The sequence below is a fragment of the Rhea americana genome, unplaced genomic scaffold (assembly GCF_003343005.1).
Source record: "Rhea americana isolate MKP2758 unplaced genomic scaffold, rheAme1 scaffold_205, whole genome shotgun sequence".
NCBI classification, from domain to species: Eukaryota; Metazoa; Chordata; class Aves; order Rheiformes; family Rheidae; genus Rhea; species Rhea americana.
Window position 1 is genome coordinate 134,015 of NW_028186206.1, and position 18,714 is coordinate 152,728.

General features: G+C 34.6%; 1 protein-coding gene across 2 annotated transcripts in view; it reads right to left on the reverse strand.

Moving 5' to 3' along the window:
• Nucleotides 1–18,714, reverse strand: part of RAB28 (RAB28, member RAS oncogene family) — a 64,840-nt gene that overhangs the window by 36,995 nt on the left and 9,131 nt on the right. For both annotated transcript variants that reach the window (XM_085304246.1, XM_085304244.1), the window contains exons 3-4: nucleotides 14,786–14,874; nucleotides 7,472–7,601 (exon numbers count right to left, since the gene is read on the reverse strand). In XM_085304246.1, coding sequence (XP_085160372.1) covers nucleotides 7,472–7,601; nucleotides 14,786–14,874 — 219 coding nt within the window. The remainder of the gene's footprint in view (nucleotides 1–7,471; nucleotides 7,602–14,785; nucleotides 14,875–18,714) is intronic.

The following is an 18,714-nucleotide window of genomic DNA, read 5'->3' on the forward strand; positions in this document are numbered from 1 at the left end:
AAGATGGGGGTGGGACATCTTGCAAAGAAAAAATGTCATGTCTTAAAAACAGGTATTTTTTCAATCCAATAAAACAGATACAAAATTGTTCAGTTTAAGAAAAATTATCTATTTTATGCTGCACTATTCCATTAGTATACTAACAGAAAAGAACAGCAAATTAACTTAAAATAAGCTACACTCCAACAGCACAATATCTCCCATGACTCTCAGACTGTGCAGACATTCACACATTTTCTGTTTATAATTTTTTTCATTTACTAGACTCAGCTTTTGTCCACCATATGTCCACCATAGATTAACTATTCCCTTAGGTACAATTAAGGGCTTTCCATTTGTTGTAAGAAGACCTAAGTATGAAGGACGCAGCCAGAAAAAACATTTCTACCTAAACCAAAAACAGAAGCACATTCAGCCTGAACTATGGTTTATGCAGCATCTTTTTTTATTAGACATATGTCTACATTGCTAAATAAACTACAGACAAAAATCCATGGAAACAGTAAGAGATCTCTCAGCATTTCATTTGTGTATTATTACAAAAATAGGATATATATACTGTTCTAACCTTTGTATTTAAACGTTTTACTTCTATTTCCATTTTTCAATGACATCTTTACAGATTTCTCTGAATTTAAGCATAACTGTTACTGAATGTGGATATATTATTTAGTGGCACTTCTGCCACAYTGGCATTTGAGTTCCAGCTACAGTAACAATATTCTACTAGTTCTTCRAACTTGGTCTCTTTTGCAGGCAAGACTCACATGCACAAATAAAAAAGAAAGAGCAACCTCAAGACTAAGTGCTGGAAGGAGAAGAAACCAACTTATTCATGCTAACTAAAATAAGAAAACATAACACAGTAATACTTTATCAGTTGAATTAGTCCTCTCTTTTCAGATTACCCTCACTTTCTTTTAAAGCAACATACAACGAGAATCAGAATATGTTACATTCAGCAAACATTTCAATGGAATTACACCTGTTTACATCAGGGTTCTGTTCAGCTGTACAAATCTCAAACTCTGACAATTAGTGTAACAGCAAATTTGTAACTCTTAAATTTAGAAACTATTCAGCCTAAACTGCAGCTGAATTCTGTACTGCAGCAGAATGCAACTTAAATAGCAGACTTGCTACTAGCTAATTCAATCTGTGTTGATAATCAGAAATGGATCTAAATGCAAACAGGGCCCCAAAAGATGATAACGATCGTTATCACATGTTTTGATATAGTTAGACAGAACAAGATTTTTAATTTTTTTTAAAAAAAGTTTCTCTTTCCTATTCTATTCTTTGTTAGCACTCTAATCCAGATGACTTGGCTTTTCAGAGACACCAGCAATATCCATCAGGTATATACGCTYCAGTAACAGCAGCAGCACTAGAAGAAAAATCAAAATCTAAATCTGCTTCTAACCTACTGACTTAGCAGCTGCTGTCTCCACTGTGACTCCCCATCTCAGAGATGATATTATGAAGGGTTCTGAAAGATGACTGAGAGCAAAACTTGGGCTGATCTGCAAACAAAGACATTTGCTACAGCAGAGTATGTAGAGATCTGGGGCAGAATACAGAATATATGTCCAGATTCTTGTGATATATCCTGCCAAGTGTTCTCCCTTCTCAGTTAATGGAATTTTCCTAAGTAAATATCATAGCACTGTAAAGACCCTTCCACACATACCTCATTTCTCTTGTCCTGCACAAGCTTCTGTTAGCTCAGCTATCTTCTGAAGAACAACACTCGTGGCTCAGGCTCCAATTCCCTTACCTGTGTGTGTGCACACCACACTTCAGGAGATCTGCCTAAATGGCAATTTCAACCGAGATAATTAAATAGATCACTTTGGTAGTGCTAGTAGCCAGCAACGTCTTTGCTTCCACTACTAATATTATGCTTAGCATGACTTAGGATCAAAGTCTCACAAGACAGRTATTTTCTCAGACAAGCAAGATAATTTTACGACTCAAAAATATTCACGTTTTTAAATTGCTCCCATCCCTAAAGTAATACAGGGCACTTTCAGACAGTGGGTTGGAAACATATTATTATTGTGAAGAAAAGATCATTTCCACTGTCATTTTCATTAATTTAAACTTCTTCTTAAAAATAGTAAATAAAGGTTAACTGACAGAACTTCTGATTTGACGGAAAAAACAAAATAATACACAGGATTACACCTTCTATTAATCTTTCAAGTTTGTTGTGACAAACATTCTATACATATTTTAAAACAGGGTAACATTCTATATTTATTCAAATGAGTTAGTAAATTGACCGTAGCACAGGACAAGGTTCTCTTTTTAAGGGAGTCTCTACACATAAGTGGTTTACCCTCCAGTCCCAAGAGCACGTGGAGGCTCACGTGACTCGCCTGATTAAAGTATAATCTTGTATGCCTGACAGCAGGACCAAAGACTCAAAAGAAGAGAGTCTTTGCATAAGCTGTTCTACGCTTGTTTTAATTACAGGTGACAGTCCTAACAAGTGTAACAGCATCAGAAATGAGAAGAGAACACAGCTGGAGGAGGGCAAGAGGGACACAGGAGTGAATGTGTAATCCTGAACTTCAATAAACCAGAGCCTTGAACAGAGTGTTATTGAAGAAGCATTCCTAGTAAAAACGGTGAGGCTAAGTAGCCTGGACAGTAACATGGTCCAAAAGCAGACTGGATAGGTCCAATTAAAGGCCAGATTCACATTAATACACAGTATACTAAACACTCATTCATATGTGGGCTGGAAAATGTTTCTTCCTGTGGTCAGATAAGATAGCTAAAAAGATTTAATATTGTATGTAAATACAAGTTAAAGGGTACACTAAAATGTAACCTTTAAACTTCACAGTGTAACAGCATATCACTTCCTGTTCAGAGATAGCACTCCAAGATCAATTCATCACAGCTAAGACGAACAAACGGTCAACATTCTTAATTAGCGTTGATGCACTCTCCTCTGCGCCCTCATCTGTCATGAACACTGTTTAAAAATCTGAGTTATTAGTCTTTATTGAGGAGTGGATCTGGTTAATCTCTTTAAAAATAGAAATCATTCATCCCTCCACTATACACTGGTACCTGATAATTCCTACCCCCTACATAAGTTACAGATAACCACCGCCCTGAGACCATCTAGGTAGCCATAAATCAAAAAGAGTGCAGCTCCCATGCAACCTGGGTTAATTTTTGTTTACAGTATATCCACTGAAAATGTTGGTAGGACACTTGAGGAGTCCGGTTATAGATTAGTGCAGAGGAAAATATACAAAGAAATAGTCCAGGCAGAAAGGAATGAAACACATCAGTCATATAAAACACAGTAAAACCTCTCTAATTCACACAAATGACTAGACAACTCATTGCAAATTACAGAAATACAGATCAACACCAAAAGTTTAAGAAAAGATTCTAAGTACACAAGACATACTTCATTCGATAACTTCATTCATTCGATTTGATTCATTTGCGCTTACTTTCCACTATGCAATATTACGTTTCAAAGTATTCAACAGTACAATACCTATAAAAGTTTTAGTTTAAAAAAGCTGAAAATCCAAAGAATTTTYTATTGTTGACAACAAAGCTTAGACTTATTTCTGGTGCAACTGAAGAGGTACAGAGCAACATATAAATAAGCATATTTCAAATATACTTTGTATTAAATAAGATTAAAATACTGTAAAGTAAGTTACAGTAAAGTTATAAGGAAAGTTAAATTTAAGACTTCACACTAAATTTTAGGATTTAATCTCATGACTTATGAGTAATTTTAAAAAGAAACATTCTGAATTAAGCTTTATGATTCTATATGTCGATTACTGAGTGTGCACGTGCACACACACAAGTATGGAAAGATAGTGATTTAACTGAGAATAGGACAAGTGCTGGAAGCAGGTCTGGGCCAGATCTTGGCTCAAGTCAGTCTCCTACTCTGACAGAATCAGCTGGTCAAGCTGTAGAGAAAGATGTAAGGAAGTAAAGAAGTGAGAAGTAGAGAGTGAAAAATAAAAACTAAGCACACAGAAGGGCAAACAGCATCTTAAAAAAAAAAGAAAAAAAAAATAAAGAAAAGAAAGAAAGAAAGAAAGATCCCTTTCACAAAGAAGGATGCATTTCTAAAGCTCTCGTGTTTTCCCAATTGTTTTTAACAATTTAGTCCCTCCTTTTTATCTAATCCAGAAGCAAACAAATAGCGTTGTATATAGAAATTTCCTTAATTACATTTCATCATTTGATCAGTAAATTTTAATGCTACAGTCACAACAGAACATTCTAATAAGCTGCCACTCTGAAGTTAATTACCATCCTTTCATCAGACACACAGGAGCTTGCTGCATTCTAATTCTAATTCTAACCTATTCTAATTCTAATTCTAACCTATTGTTAAGCAAAATAAAATGGAAGAGTCAAAATTAGAGTCAATTCATTTAAATCACCATTGTAAAGCACAGTTTCTTCAAATTTGGTAGAATACTGAAGAACTTCCTCCAAACATGACAAATTTAACAGCTGTAATGATTATAAATTGATGTAACAAAACACTAATAAATCATGCATTATTACAGCCAATTTAACACCTAGTACGTATCATTTACCGTTGTACTTGAAGCAATTCATGTTTTCAATGACAAAATTACCCAAGGAAATTTACATCTGCTGTAATTCACGTGTTCAGTTTTCCATACTGGATAACAAAGAACAATATTTCTTATTGTCTTCTTCCAAGTCTTTTTTAACCATAACTTTGTTCCTATTTTTAGAGCACCTGTAACAGAGATTCCAGGGTGTGTGTTCACCCTGAAACTGGGGGGGGCACTTTTCTTTTGGTTGACATTAGTAAGTGAAAAATTTGACAAAAGGGAGTATAACCAAGTTGAATAGACTTGAAAGAGCAGCACTAATTTTAGGCCAAGAGTTTCAAAATGGATGGTTACAGGTAGGCTTATAAATTCTTATCCAAATATCTAAATATAGGCCAACTTTTCCAAAGTGTCATGAATGACAATAACCGCATCCTTGACTTCTGTATCCACAGTTGGTTACTTTCTGATAAAAGCTTAAAAAAAAAAAAAGTTTCTAGTCCTTCAGGGAGCATATTTGGATATTTTTGTAAAAGACATGCTATTGCTCAAAAAGCAAGTATAGGTCTCAGATAGAAACTACTGACTGAAAGTACCTGTCCTATACCACGCACAAGGTCAAATAAGTTTATGAAATGACTTTTCATCCCTTGAAATCTCTTGCTTTTACATTCTACACAACTGTCTTACTACTTACGGACTAAASAAGTTGAGCTATTCTGAACACAGTGATCTCATCTGAAAAAAAAATGTTAGCAGTGTAGTTTTTATCCCTTCGTAATATGCAAGAATCAACACAATGTTTCTCTGTGAGCACTTACCTTGTTTTTTATTTATGTAACAATAGCAGCCTGACTGTAGTAACCTCTCACAGGACATTAAAGCATTGAGATGGAAGCCCCCCTGGATGATGTTCTCCTTTTATAAAGTCCAGAAATGCAACGAATTTCTAAAAGCTTAATTTTTACCATGTTAAAATAAAGCAAAAGAATGACCTCTGTAAGCAACGTCCTCTGAAAACCTTCTTTTAAAACACACCAAGAAGCTCGTGATGTGTGCAACAGCAACAAACATCCTTAGAATTACACGAAAGCAATAATTGGCTTTTCTTCTACACATACAGCTTCTGAAGGAAAAAGCAGGCAGTAAACTGTTCCTCTGAATACTGTTTTCATAAAGTGAAAGCCTTTCCATTTATCAGTCTTCTATCTGGTATCTCACTCGTATTCTATTTGCAGATACTCCTGAAGAAATACTCGGACTTTAAAGAATTGCATGCATGTATATGGGGGGAGGGAAGACTCACAACACATATACTTAAGGTATATAACAGAGATAAAACATTATCTTTTAACTGCAAATGGAAACCTGTGCCTGGTTTTCTGCCTATATGGTGTCATTACAGCAGAAAAAATTACTTATGTGTATCCTACTGTAAATACTTTGTAAGATTTGCAGAACTCCAGTTAGGAAGTCCAATTCTGGGGTAAAATATAAATCAGTGAAAAATATTTTTCATTTGAATTTCAACAGAATCTGTATTATTGGCTAGTGTGCCACAGTACAACACAGTCTATGTTATACTTTCAGAAGTGCTATTTATACATTGTAACTCTAAGAGTTTCTCTGTTTTCTTCCTAGAAAAAAGTACCCTTTCATAATTAATATCATAAAAAATTGTAACACTGCAGAAGCAACACTACAATTAAACGTTCTGAATTAAAGTATTATCTCTATAYTATTTTTAAATGCTTTCAAACAATACCACCTTTCTAGGTAAGGTCTTTTCCCAGAATAGTCCATGATGTGGACATTGTCAGAGGCACTAAATATGTGAGAAAGTAAAAAAAGAAAGAAAAAAAAAAGATTTCTTGTTCAAATAAATTTGAATGACAATTATTAAAAAAAGGCTTCTATCACTTAACTCTGTTTCTAAAGTTGCTTTATGTTACTCATATCACCTTCAATAAAAAAAAAAAGGTTAAGACTTTGTAATCAAGACCTCAGATATGCTGACAAGGATTTTTCTGGAAGATGTATTAATTGGAAATGGAATTAATCGGAAACTAATTAGAGAACTAACAAGGGATGGTTTTTAAGGTGGTATATTTTGGTGATCAGCAGTAAACAAAAGCATTATATTATACTCACATAGTCAAAAACAGGACAGGTAAAAAAAATCCCACGGGAACAACAGAAAAAGTAACCTCATGTAAAATTACTGTCTTGCAAAAAAATAAAATAAAGCAAAATAWAACAAAGCTCAAAATATTATATCTAATGCTATATAATAGATATCAATTATTTAATTGTTTTTAATTACTTGYAAAAATCACTGGTATACAAAAAAAAATATAGAAAACTCATACTCTCTCTAATGCTAAATAATAGATACCATTAGTTTAATTTACTAATCTCTATCCAGCAGAGAAACACAGTTGTTCTCCTTGATACACAGAACAATACAATATACCTCTCATTGGACACAGGAAGGCTTCCCAGTTCTCCACTCTAGATGCATGCCACAGATATATCCAGATATATACAACTATATCAAATTTAAACTTGGGTGAGAGAGATGCTCTCCATTCCTGTGTGCTKCTCTCCAAGTCAAGAAAGAAGAGACAGAGAGGTTATGTCCCAAACAAAGCATGCTCCAGCAACTCCCTCAACCTGGCTGCCCAGGAACTAGAACCCTTAGGTGCACCCAAACAGGTCATCTAAACATGGCCAGCATAGGCTTAATGCATAAGACACAAACACACAAACCGGCTTCCTTTTGCTAAAGATACGATATTTCTACGATACTGTTAATACTATAATACTATGATATTTCTTTAAATACTCACAGTATCCCAATTAATATTTAAAAATGAATTGCTTACTTTTATTTCCAACCAAGGCTACAAGTGGCTGTGTTTCTGATTCTTCGTTCGCTTTTTTTACTGCATTATACCAGTCTTCTAAATTTTCAAAGCTCTGGCTGTTCGTAATATCATAAACCAAGAGAATACCCTAAAGGAAAGACAGATTTAAAACATGACAGGGTATAAAATATTGTTAAATTTTAAAATAATTAGATTATTATTATAAAACAGGGTTTTACAATCAATGGCATTTTACTTTTTAAGGAATACTTAAAAAAGAGTCAGCATAAGCTTCTGTAGTAGATATACTTTACAGGGAATATAAAGTAATACTATAGTGTTTCAAATTCAGATGCTAACTTAATTACAAAAGGGAGAAAAAACAGCAATACACAAAAGAGCACAATTAGTTATATTATAAATATTCCAAACTGCATATATATTACACTGAAAAGTCCAAAAAAGCACTTCATACTAATAGGAAGATMAAAATCACAGTGGAAAAGGACTTCTATTTTACCTAGCTTTGTTTGCAGTCTGTAGTTTACAGTTCCCTTTTTTTGAAAAAAAAAAATAAGAAGAAATGTATGACTGAAGTGTTTCTCATATGCCTGACTGTCACTCCTCTGCTCTCCTTTGGAATGTGAAAGGCCAGCTCCCTCCCTTTTAAGTTATACTGCATTCAACCATATCATAAAAAACTAAGTATCTTGTAATTAAGGAATATAATCAACATAGCTTCTATTGTTCTCTTGGAGTTGATATCTAAAAAATAAATATCCCTGAAACTACACACTGTCCCAAACATTAGGTTTTCAGGAATAATCTAGAGAAACAATACAATGGATACAAAATTAATCAATTCAATAGCTCAGTGTCAAGTGAAAAGATTTTTCAAGTAGAGTTTTTCCWGAGGTTTGTCTGGTATACTTGATAGTTTCATGATTGCCTCAGATCATGAAACAGAGTGCATGTTTATTAGATTAATTTCACAGATGATAACAGACTAGTAAAGACTGAAGAGAGTTTAGATTATAAGATGATCTTGCCAAATGGGAGAAAAATCTAAAAATAATAGGATACAATTCAATAAGTACCAGAAGAAGTTCAAAGAAAGCAATAATCAATTGCACAAGGGTAGGAAACATCTGGCTTTGTAGCAGGTTCTATAGCAAAGGATCAAGGAATTAGAGTATACCATAGCTGAACACAAGTCAAATTTACTTTGTAGCAAAAAAAGGCAAATATCAGATGGAATGAAACATCCCAGCTGATATACTGCATCCAGCTTTGGGCACTGGTTGTCTAGAAAAAGGTAGACTAGAAGAGAACAGCAATAATATCAGAGGTTTAAGAAGCATAACTAACATATGAAAATTGAAAAAAACAGATTGTTTCAACAAACAGGACTGATGGCTGGCACAATGCTGATGCTAAAAGTGTCAAGCAAAGCTAAAAGAACTTCTCTTTTTTATATGCTTTTATACTTAGTTTGCAGATGACCGTGAACTAGGAGGAGCAGTCAACGGCAGGACTTGCCATTCAGAAGTACCTAGACACACTGAAAGAATGGGTCAACAGGAGTCRTAAGTCATTTTGCAAGGACAAATGCAAAGTCCTGCAGCTGGGAAGGAAAAAACAGCACCAGCTGGGAAGACTGACTGGCTGGATAGAAGCTGAAAATGACCTGAGGGTCTTGGCAGGCAGCAAGCCGAATGCAAGCCAGCAGCATTCGCTGGCAGCAATGAAAGCCAAAAGTATCCTGAGGTACACTAGCAGGAGCACAGCCACATATTGAGAGAAGTGATTATCTCCCCCTGCTCAGCACTACCTAGAGCATACCTAGAATATCAGCCATCTCAGCCCCCCTATTAGTACACAAAAAACATTGATAAACTGGAACAAGCTCAGTGGAAGATCACCAAGATGGTCAGAGCATTTGTCCTATGAGGAGAAGCTGAAGGAACCAGGCCTCTTCAGCAAGAAAGAGAGATGGCTTTAGGGGACTTAACWGCAGCACCCCCGTACCCGCAGAGAGGCTATTAAGGAGATGGAGCTCCTCACAGCATCGCATGGCAGGAGGATGAACTGCAACAGGAGTTAAGTCAAAACAAGAGACATTCAAACTAGAAATAAGGAATAATTTCTTCACCAGAAGAAGAGTCAAACAGTGGAACAGGCTGCTCAAAAAGGCTGTATAATCTCTGTCCTTACAGGTTTTCAAGAACAGWCTGGATAAAACCCTGAGCAACCTGGTCTGACCTCACAGTTGACCTTGCTTTGAGCAGGAGGTTGGACTAGAAGCCTCAGGAGGTCCTTTCCAATATGAATTTTCCTATTATTCTGTGATCAAGGAGACAAGTAGCAATAAAATTAATCAGAGAGGATTGTAGAGAGAAGAGTACATATTAGAGAAAACATGTAAACAGTAAGAACAGTTAAGCTCCAAAATACACCTTTGGTGGTAACAGAACTCCTAAAACTGAAGAATTTTTCAAGGTTGCTGAAACATGAAGTAGAAATTAGGCATGTATAGCTTCAGAAGAAGGGAACAGATCCTACTGAGATCTCTTCAATTTCTATTGACTACGACTGCAATACAAATCCATCTCTCTTACTTCAACGCCATCAACTGGCTGGCTGAGCTTTTTGTTCCTTAAAGTCTTTAAAGCAATTATGTCTATTACTTTCTTAGGAACACTTTTCATCAGTTCCTTCAAGGAAATTAAGACTTATGACACCCACTTCCTTTTTCTTTTTTCTCTTCCCCCTCTACTTCAGTAATCAAATCTRATATTAAACATCCACTACCCTCTTCCAGCTTTTCTACCCATATTCATTAGTATCTTGTTTCATAACTTCTCCTGACCATTTTTATAACCACTCAAATGCCTTTACATGTATATTTTTGTCTGTTATAATATAAGCCTTTTTCCAGAAAGGACACATGGATAATGAGATATTCAGTGGGGAAGAAGACACTAGAGCTGACGGATAGGTATTATAAAGACTARAAGAACAAACATGAGGCTGAAAGTTGTAAATGAGAAAGGGCACATGGCATGCTTCTTTCTGCACTGGTCCAGCCTATTCTCCAGCTTGCRGAGAAGCACAGCAAACCAGCTTGCAGAAGGCAAAGCAAATTTTTCAGTGCTGAAGATGCTTTAAAGTTTAATCAGAGTCAGATGAAACACAAAGTTAATAGAATCTAAGACGTTTAAGGCTGGCCAACTTTGTCTCTATCTCTTCAAAGTGCTACACTGCTACAGATCCTCCAGCCAAGTGCAGCCCACCTACACCTTTGGACGAAAAGCCATCGCTTTCTTGGTGGCATTGTCATGAACCAAATTATTGAACAAAGCTTGGAATTAGGACTCACCCTTCCTTTTTGTACCCCACTGCTTGATCTAAAACACTGCTTTTAAAGTATATTCTTTTCTTGATCATTCTCTATCTTCTCAATTACTTCTTTCTTGTATTTAGGAAACTGAAATACTTGAACCCTAATTTATGTGGTTCTGCATCTCAGACCTGTTTTCTTCTGATCTGCGTACTATATTGTTGTTCTAAGTTACCTTCTGATTTTTCTCTCTTCATACCATTATCTGCTCATGAACTGAGAGATTGCTCCCAAACTGTTAGATCCCCCAACTTCTTTAATAACAGGTAAGTCAAATGCCAATATCCACACCATGAAATTTTTGTAAAGCTGAATAAAACCACATGTAAATACTGTCATTCCTTGAACATTACTTCAATTCATGCTCAGGATAACTGCAACAATAGACATGATTTCATGCGAGATTGCATAACTGCAATAAAACTATACTATGTCTACTTCACCAACAGGTTACTCAAGTTTTATGTCTGAGCAATCCATCCAAGTAGGGCAAAGCTGGCAGGTATAACACCTTAGAGATTCCAAAAAATGGGCAGCATAGCACCTGGGTCAGAGAAAAATTATTGCTTAGATTTGACACAACAACACTAACTTTACTGTGACATGGATAATTAATGAAGAACTAACCATAACTCCACAGCTAAAATGTATTTCTCCTTTTTTATTTTAAGTAGAAACTCCATCTTCGCTTTCACCAAAAGTACATCATATTTTCCACAAACTTWGTCTATTCAGTACAGAATGAGTGGAAAACATAAAACCTGTTATTTCTCCATTATGCATGAGGAATTAAGGCAGAAAGTTAACACTGGCCTTGTAACACAGAAGTAGCACATTTCCTTGCCATGAAAAGGGTTTGAAACATATGGAGGACAACATGCAGAGAACAGTATGTTAATTCTCTAGTCTCCAGCAATGTGGCAAATACTCCCTGCTTGCATAATTGCACTCTAGTAATAGAGACATTACTACAGATGTGAGTGCTTTTTGTTCCTGAATTATAAAATATTTTCAAATATAGGCCACTGGAAACTGAGAATACTGCAGAAATGATTTGCTGGTCTCTAGAGAAGGTACGGTCTGCAGAACTCTTATTCTATTAACAAGTCAATTTATGAGGTAGCATATGCCAGCTCTTAAGTATACTTTAAACTAGATATGTGGATAGGGGCAGCAGTTACAGCTAAGGGATGGGAGTAGTTCTGAAATATGTTTCCCATACAAACAGCAGCACTACTGTTATACAGCAGTACTACAATTATGGAAGTGTCATAACATTATTCAACCAAATAATATATTCACACTAAATGGTCAATATTTAAAAGGTGTCACGTTTACGTCAAAGTCTGTCACAATAAAAAAAGCTACCAAAAAACACTAAGTGCACATGTAGTTTTATTCTCCAGGTTTATCCTTCGCTGGCCCCATCCAATAACTGACTTTAATATGATGGAATTAGATTTTGCATTTATTAATATTCATAAAATATTTTGGATCAAAATTGTAAAGATAAAATTCATTCCAGCAAAGAGTAACTTATGATACTTTACTCATCTGCAGATAAGCTATCTTTAAAGAAAAACAGTTCATAGTCTACATATACTTAACCACAGTCATTTAGACAATATATGCAGAGCGACTCAAAACTACTGCAGTACATCCAGATCATTCACTCTACATGTATATAGCCTGGGTATATTACAAATAATCTCTCTAATCTCTTACTTTTATTATCATAATTCAAGCTGGAAAGGGCCCCCCCCATCCAGATCATCCATCTCTATCACAAGGTTATTCTATCCCAGCTTCATGACTTTGCATTTGCCTTCACTGAACTTTGAGAGGTTTCTGTCAGCCCATTTCCTTAGTTTGTCATGGCTTCTTTAAACGGCAGCCCTACACTCCAGCTTACTGGCCATTCCCACCCATTCAGCGTCATCTGCAAATCTGCAATATAATTTGTTCTATTATTCAATTTATTAACGAAGACATAAAATAGGACTGACCAYTAAGCACACATGACCACTCATAACCAGGCACTCGTTATCAGGTGAGTAAGACATTCAGCTATGGACCCTTTAAGTCCAACTGTCAACCCAGTTTTTCAATCACTCATCCAGTTTACATCTCCCCAGTTGTCTGCAAGAATACTATGGGAGATGACAAAAGACTTGTTAAAGTCAAGGGAAACACAGAGCCTCTCCTCACGTAAGATTATCTGGTTGGTTAGGCACAAATTACCCCTYACTATATCCAGCCTTGCTGGCTCTTCTCAGTCACATTTTTGCTGCTTTGCTGCTCATTCACAGATTTTTTCTWTGTATTTAAGATTTTTCCTTCTAAATACTCCTACTTGCACTATTTCATCTTTCCTCTTTTTCTTCTACAAAGCTACAGATGCTCTACATGAAATAAACTTCAGCCTGGAAACAAACCGAATATAGTGCCTTTCAGAATTATTCACAATGTTTTTCACAAATAGATGAAGATAAGGATAGCTTTATCTGTCTTTAAGAGATATCGTTACAAAGCTAATACAGACGTGTATTCAAAGTCAGCCCTGAGGATAAGATGATTATTACAAACATYGGTGTTATATGCCAACAAGGCAAGGGAGAAGAGCCATTAGTTCATTAAAAAAATAATAATGAAATGTAAAAAATTAAAAGGGGAGGAGGGTGGGAAGAGGTTAAAGAAGAGATTGGACATGGATTCTTTTGTTGATTTGCTCAAAATGACTAAAAAGAAAATCAGACTACTATAACTTTAGGTTTACTGATATGAACCTACCTTGGAGCACTAGTATTAACTTTTTTGACCTACTATTGCTGATAAGAAACTCCTAAGTTATCACCAAATGCAATGCAGAAAAGTTAATAGCTTTTTACTTCTTTCATAGAGTTTACTTTGTGCATATGGTAACAATTTGTGATTAATCAAATTCCCTCTGTCATGGAAGCCAGTTTCTCCTGTTGCTTGATAGATCTTTTACAGGGCAATAAAATATTTTTTTATTAAAAACAACTAAAAGCATTAAAGTATTTTTTGAAAGTGCCAAATATGAAATTGATAAGTTTCTTTATCCTGTCAATTAATAAAACCTAATACCTGATTAGCCATTCCTGCTCTATACTTATTAAAGAAAAGTTTCTATCCAACAGAAGTTTTAGGATCCCRTATTTCTGCTGCTTAAAGTAATGGAAGACACACACACAGATATACTTGTTTTCTTTTCAGATGTACCTATGAAGTATATTATGCTTACTGTTCTCATTACAAACTCCAAATTAAAGGACAGAGTACATCATGTGATCATTCATGTTAAAAAGTCTGGTGTACAGTACATCATCCCAAATCTTCTCAATATATTGTTACAGTATTTATCTCATACTTAATCCTGCAATTCATTTTAAGTCACTTAGTTAACCTCTAAATAAAATTTTCACTGGAGTTCTGCAAAAATATTTAGTTGCCTYCTTTTGTTTGCCCTCTTACAAAGTCAATTGCACGTATGAGTTTCATAGTGTAGAATTGCTCTTAATTTCCTCCTGCTACTTCTTCACCCCAGGAGGTATCTGCTCTCAAAGCAGCCACTACATCTACCAAATAAATAGCCAAATACTATTTACTATGACTCCTTTTCTCAAGTCAAGACACAAAGCATGGAAATCTATTTGTTTCGAGACTTGTTAGGATCTACAAATGAGCACCTTTACTTTGCTATTTAAAATCAGCTCAAAAACACTAACTACATTCCATATTAAGAGCTGCATATTACTATCAATTAAGTTTAGATTAAGCAGATTTTCAGCATTGAGATCTACAAAAAAGATATAGATATATATCCTGCAATGTAAGTATAATGTTGAGAGCAAAGTTCCAAAGAATTCTATCTCATTACTTAGATAAAATTATCACCACTTATACCGTACCTGAGCTCCATAGATATATTTATCCAGCATCTTGCCTCCTATTGTTTGCCCCCCTATATCCCACACTTGAAGAGTAACRTTCAAATTTCCTGGAGGGGAGGAAAAAAAGGAAAAAGATATATAAAAAAAGATACAGATGTTTTCTTTCACATTAGTAACCTGGAAATTTAAATACAAATAATTTATTATCATAGCTGATAATACAGCTTCAGTATATCAACAGAAATAGCTTTTTATAAGTATACAATAAATAGTAACCTTATCTAAAGAAGATTACTAAAAGCATTTGGAAAAAGTCACCTGCATCAAGCTATGCTCATTAAGATGCAGTGAAACTGTTAGTTCAGAGAAGATAATTAGAATTGCATAAAGCATAACATTGTTAACTAGAAATTATACAGCATATTTTACAGAAGGAAAGTTTTATAGCACAATACTAACTATTGTGTTTAATTTCTCTTAATATCAACCTAATATTTCACATTAATACCAACCACATTTTATTCTCTGTGCCTTTTCTTTTATTCTCCTTACAAACGTAGAAGCAGAAAAAAATGCACAGAGTAAAATTTTGGCAGTGATGCTCTTAGTGTCTCTATGAAACTACAGAATTATATAGTTGACAAATTAGAATGAAATGCTTCTACTAGTCTACTTTCAGTAGCAACTATGGCTTTCAGGCAAACTATGACTCTTATTTCTTCCTCCTACCATCCTGAGGAAAGCAAGCAACTAAGTTTGACTTGATTTACATAATTTCATCCTCCAAGAATTTACTTCTAAATCAAGAATAGATCTTCCTTTCAACGTAAATCTCTAAAACAGTCTTCAAAACTGATATTAAAGCTATATTTAAACTATTAACCGATGTTTTTGTTAGTCATGTTTTTGAAAAAAGTAGCGTAACTACTGTAGATAGATACCCTACAAGTCACATATATTCTGCAATCTAGCAGCACAGAAAGCCACAGACTGAACACATGCACACAGCAACCTATCCCTACAAACTTACAAGAAAGTATCATTTGACTAATTTTGCATGGTCAAAACCATTTTCAAAACTATACTGATTACCTGGAAGCACCAGAGTCTAACACAGTAGGGTCTGATGAAAGTTTTTCTAACCTGTATACAACTCACAAATTAGTAACAATTCTCTGTACTTACAAAAACCCCCTACAACTGCCTACGTATTTTATTCCTAGATAAATAGACATATACACTATATATATACACACATATACACACACACACACCCCTCTCTATATAAACATCATATATATATATATATATCACATTCATATATATCACAACATTCAAGAAATGATTCAAACAGAATAAAATATTACTGTGGGTTGCTAAGAAAGACATGCTCTTAAATCAATCTATTTATTGTATGTTATGAACCACCTTACTTTACACAATGTGATCTATTCAGCCATCAATTTACAACCAACTGCTTTGTGTACTGTAGTTATGCAAGTAAGTGTGYTCCATGAAAATATATCCTGGCAGTCAATGAGTATAAATAATAAATCACAACTATACAGCCGAATATATACTACTTGTGGTATTAAGTATAACCACATTACATTTTTATGATGCATCTTGTTTTATTCACATTAGAGYGCTTATTCCTAAATTAGTACTTTGGTCTCAAACACATAGCAATGAAATGASACAATCTATTCAGAAGACTTTTTAAGCTAAATTGAGTTTTTATCAAATATTAAAGATAAAGAATTCTACACAGAGCTTAGTAAACACATCATAAACACTCCTGGTCAGTAAATTTAACCTCTCACTGAACAAGAAGTTTATTTGTTTTGACAATGAATCCACTATTTATTAATTGTTTCTTTTAAAGCTTAGAACATAAGTGACTGCAAACAACGCAGGTAAGTCTTCCACTAAGACAACTATAAATCATCTAGTATGAATAAACTCATGAATGCACTCTGCATTCTGAAATGTCTATGCTTCTTCAGTGGGTAAACAAACTAAATACACTGAAAAGTCCACCATGCTGCAGCATTCTACATCTAATTTGTTTATATGCATTCTACTGGAAATTTACCACATCATTCATATCAGCTATGTGGAAACAACCTTTATAAATATTATAGCTTTCAAATCCAACATTTTTAGATGCCTAATTTTGTGTTAAAAGGCTTTAATAAGTCTCTCCCCGAYTCCTTCCCCCAGAGTAGTAATTATGCACAACATACTGGGCTTAGTATCTGGATAGACATACAAAATTACCTGAGAAACTTTATTATAGGAGGTTAACTGATCTAACAGCGGCTCCTCATCTTAAAAATCTACGATTATAAATTGATTATTAGTTATTTACATTTTTCTACTAACATCAGAAGAAAAAGATGGAAAAAGAAAAAAAAAAGCTGCAAGGTTCATTTAAGCTTAAATGACTTAAGACCCCTGTTAGCTAGTGAAAAATCATGCTGATCATCCATACTGGGGGGAGGGACATTTTTGCCATTTTCTTGAAAGGGGGGGCAAGGGGAAATACGCCAGGATTCCTCTGACCACAGGAAAAAATACAGACAATTTATCTAACAAACAATTAACAACTATTATAACAATCCATGAAGCTGTATTTTCTGCTAAAAGTCTCAAATCCTCTATTTGTTAACAGATKTAGAAGAAAAATGAACTGAAGAACATTACTAAAACAAGAAGTACCTATGCATGAAGTAAGACAGTTCTTAGAAACAAAGTTAGCGTATCAATAAACAGTAACTGAAGAATCCCAGAAAAATAGTATCCATGACTGATAAGGAATGAGAAAATGTAAGCACTTCTTTACTCTGCAGGAAACACATACAAGTGAGAAGTTAAAATAAGCGTGGAAACACTACGCAGGTATCTGGATTGTTTCGGGCCTGAACTGAAGCCGCTGGGCTGCTTCAACAGTGACCCTGTAAAAGTATGCTTGGTACATTGGTTAACCCTACCCAAAGTGCTACACAGTCAGCCAAGATGAAACTAAAAACATATGACTACCTGCTTCTTGTACTGCAGACTTAAAAAAAAGGAAAGAAACCAAAAACAAAAACAGAACTTTTCACAGAAGAACCCTRTTTACTGAACTGCACACACAACCTTCCTAAAAGCATTCTGATTATGGTTCCTAAGAATCTCCATCAGCCCAACCTCTGAATAATCGGTACACTATTTCAAATAGTGGTTGCATCCAGAATCACAAAATATACTTTGAACAAATCAATTTCAGTATATTTTTTCAAGTACAAACTGCATGAAGATAATTTGTAAGCAGTTGAACACTAGAAGTCATACTGTTCACAATTAAATTAGTAAAAGGATTTGCTGTGTGTATTCAAACTGTATTGTTTTACCATGTAAAATATTTTCTGTAGTAAAACTGCAGTTATTAAAACATCTAAAGACAAATAGAGCTTTTATGAAAGAAATAAAATCAGTACTTTAATTTACATGTTCAAAGATATTACTAATGCGTGTCTAGTGTAAACTTCTTTGCAGTTCTAAAAATTGATMATTTTAACTTCCAAAATGTTTGTTTACATTTAAAAGAAAAATAACAATTTGAAATACTGTAATAATAGTTATCTGCCAATTCTCCTACTAAATAATAGAAATCAAGGATATTTTTTTCTACTGATACACATATGATTTCAGTTCAGTGGCATGAATTAACCTTTTAAGAAAAAATAGCAACTCCACAAACCCAGAACTAATCAAGAAATCAGAAAAATCTATTTACTTAAGTAATGCTCTCCATATCGCTACTTAGGAACTTCATTCCCCTTCCTTGCTCTCTTCTTTCTGCCTCATTCCCTACCACCACCCCATCTTTCCCCAAAAACACAAATCTACCCACTCAAATATATATACAGGAATAAGCAAAGACATAAGGAGAATCCATAGGG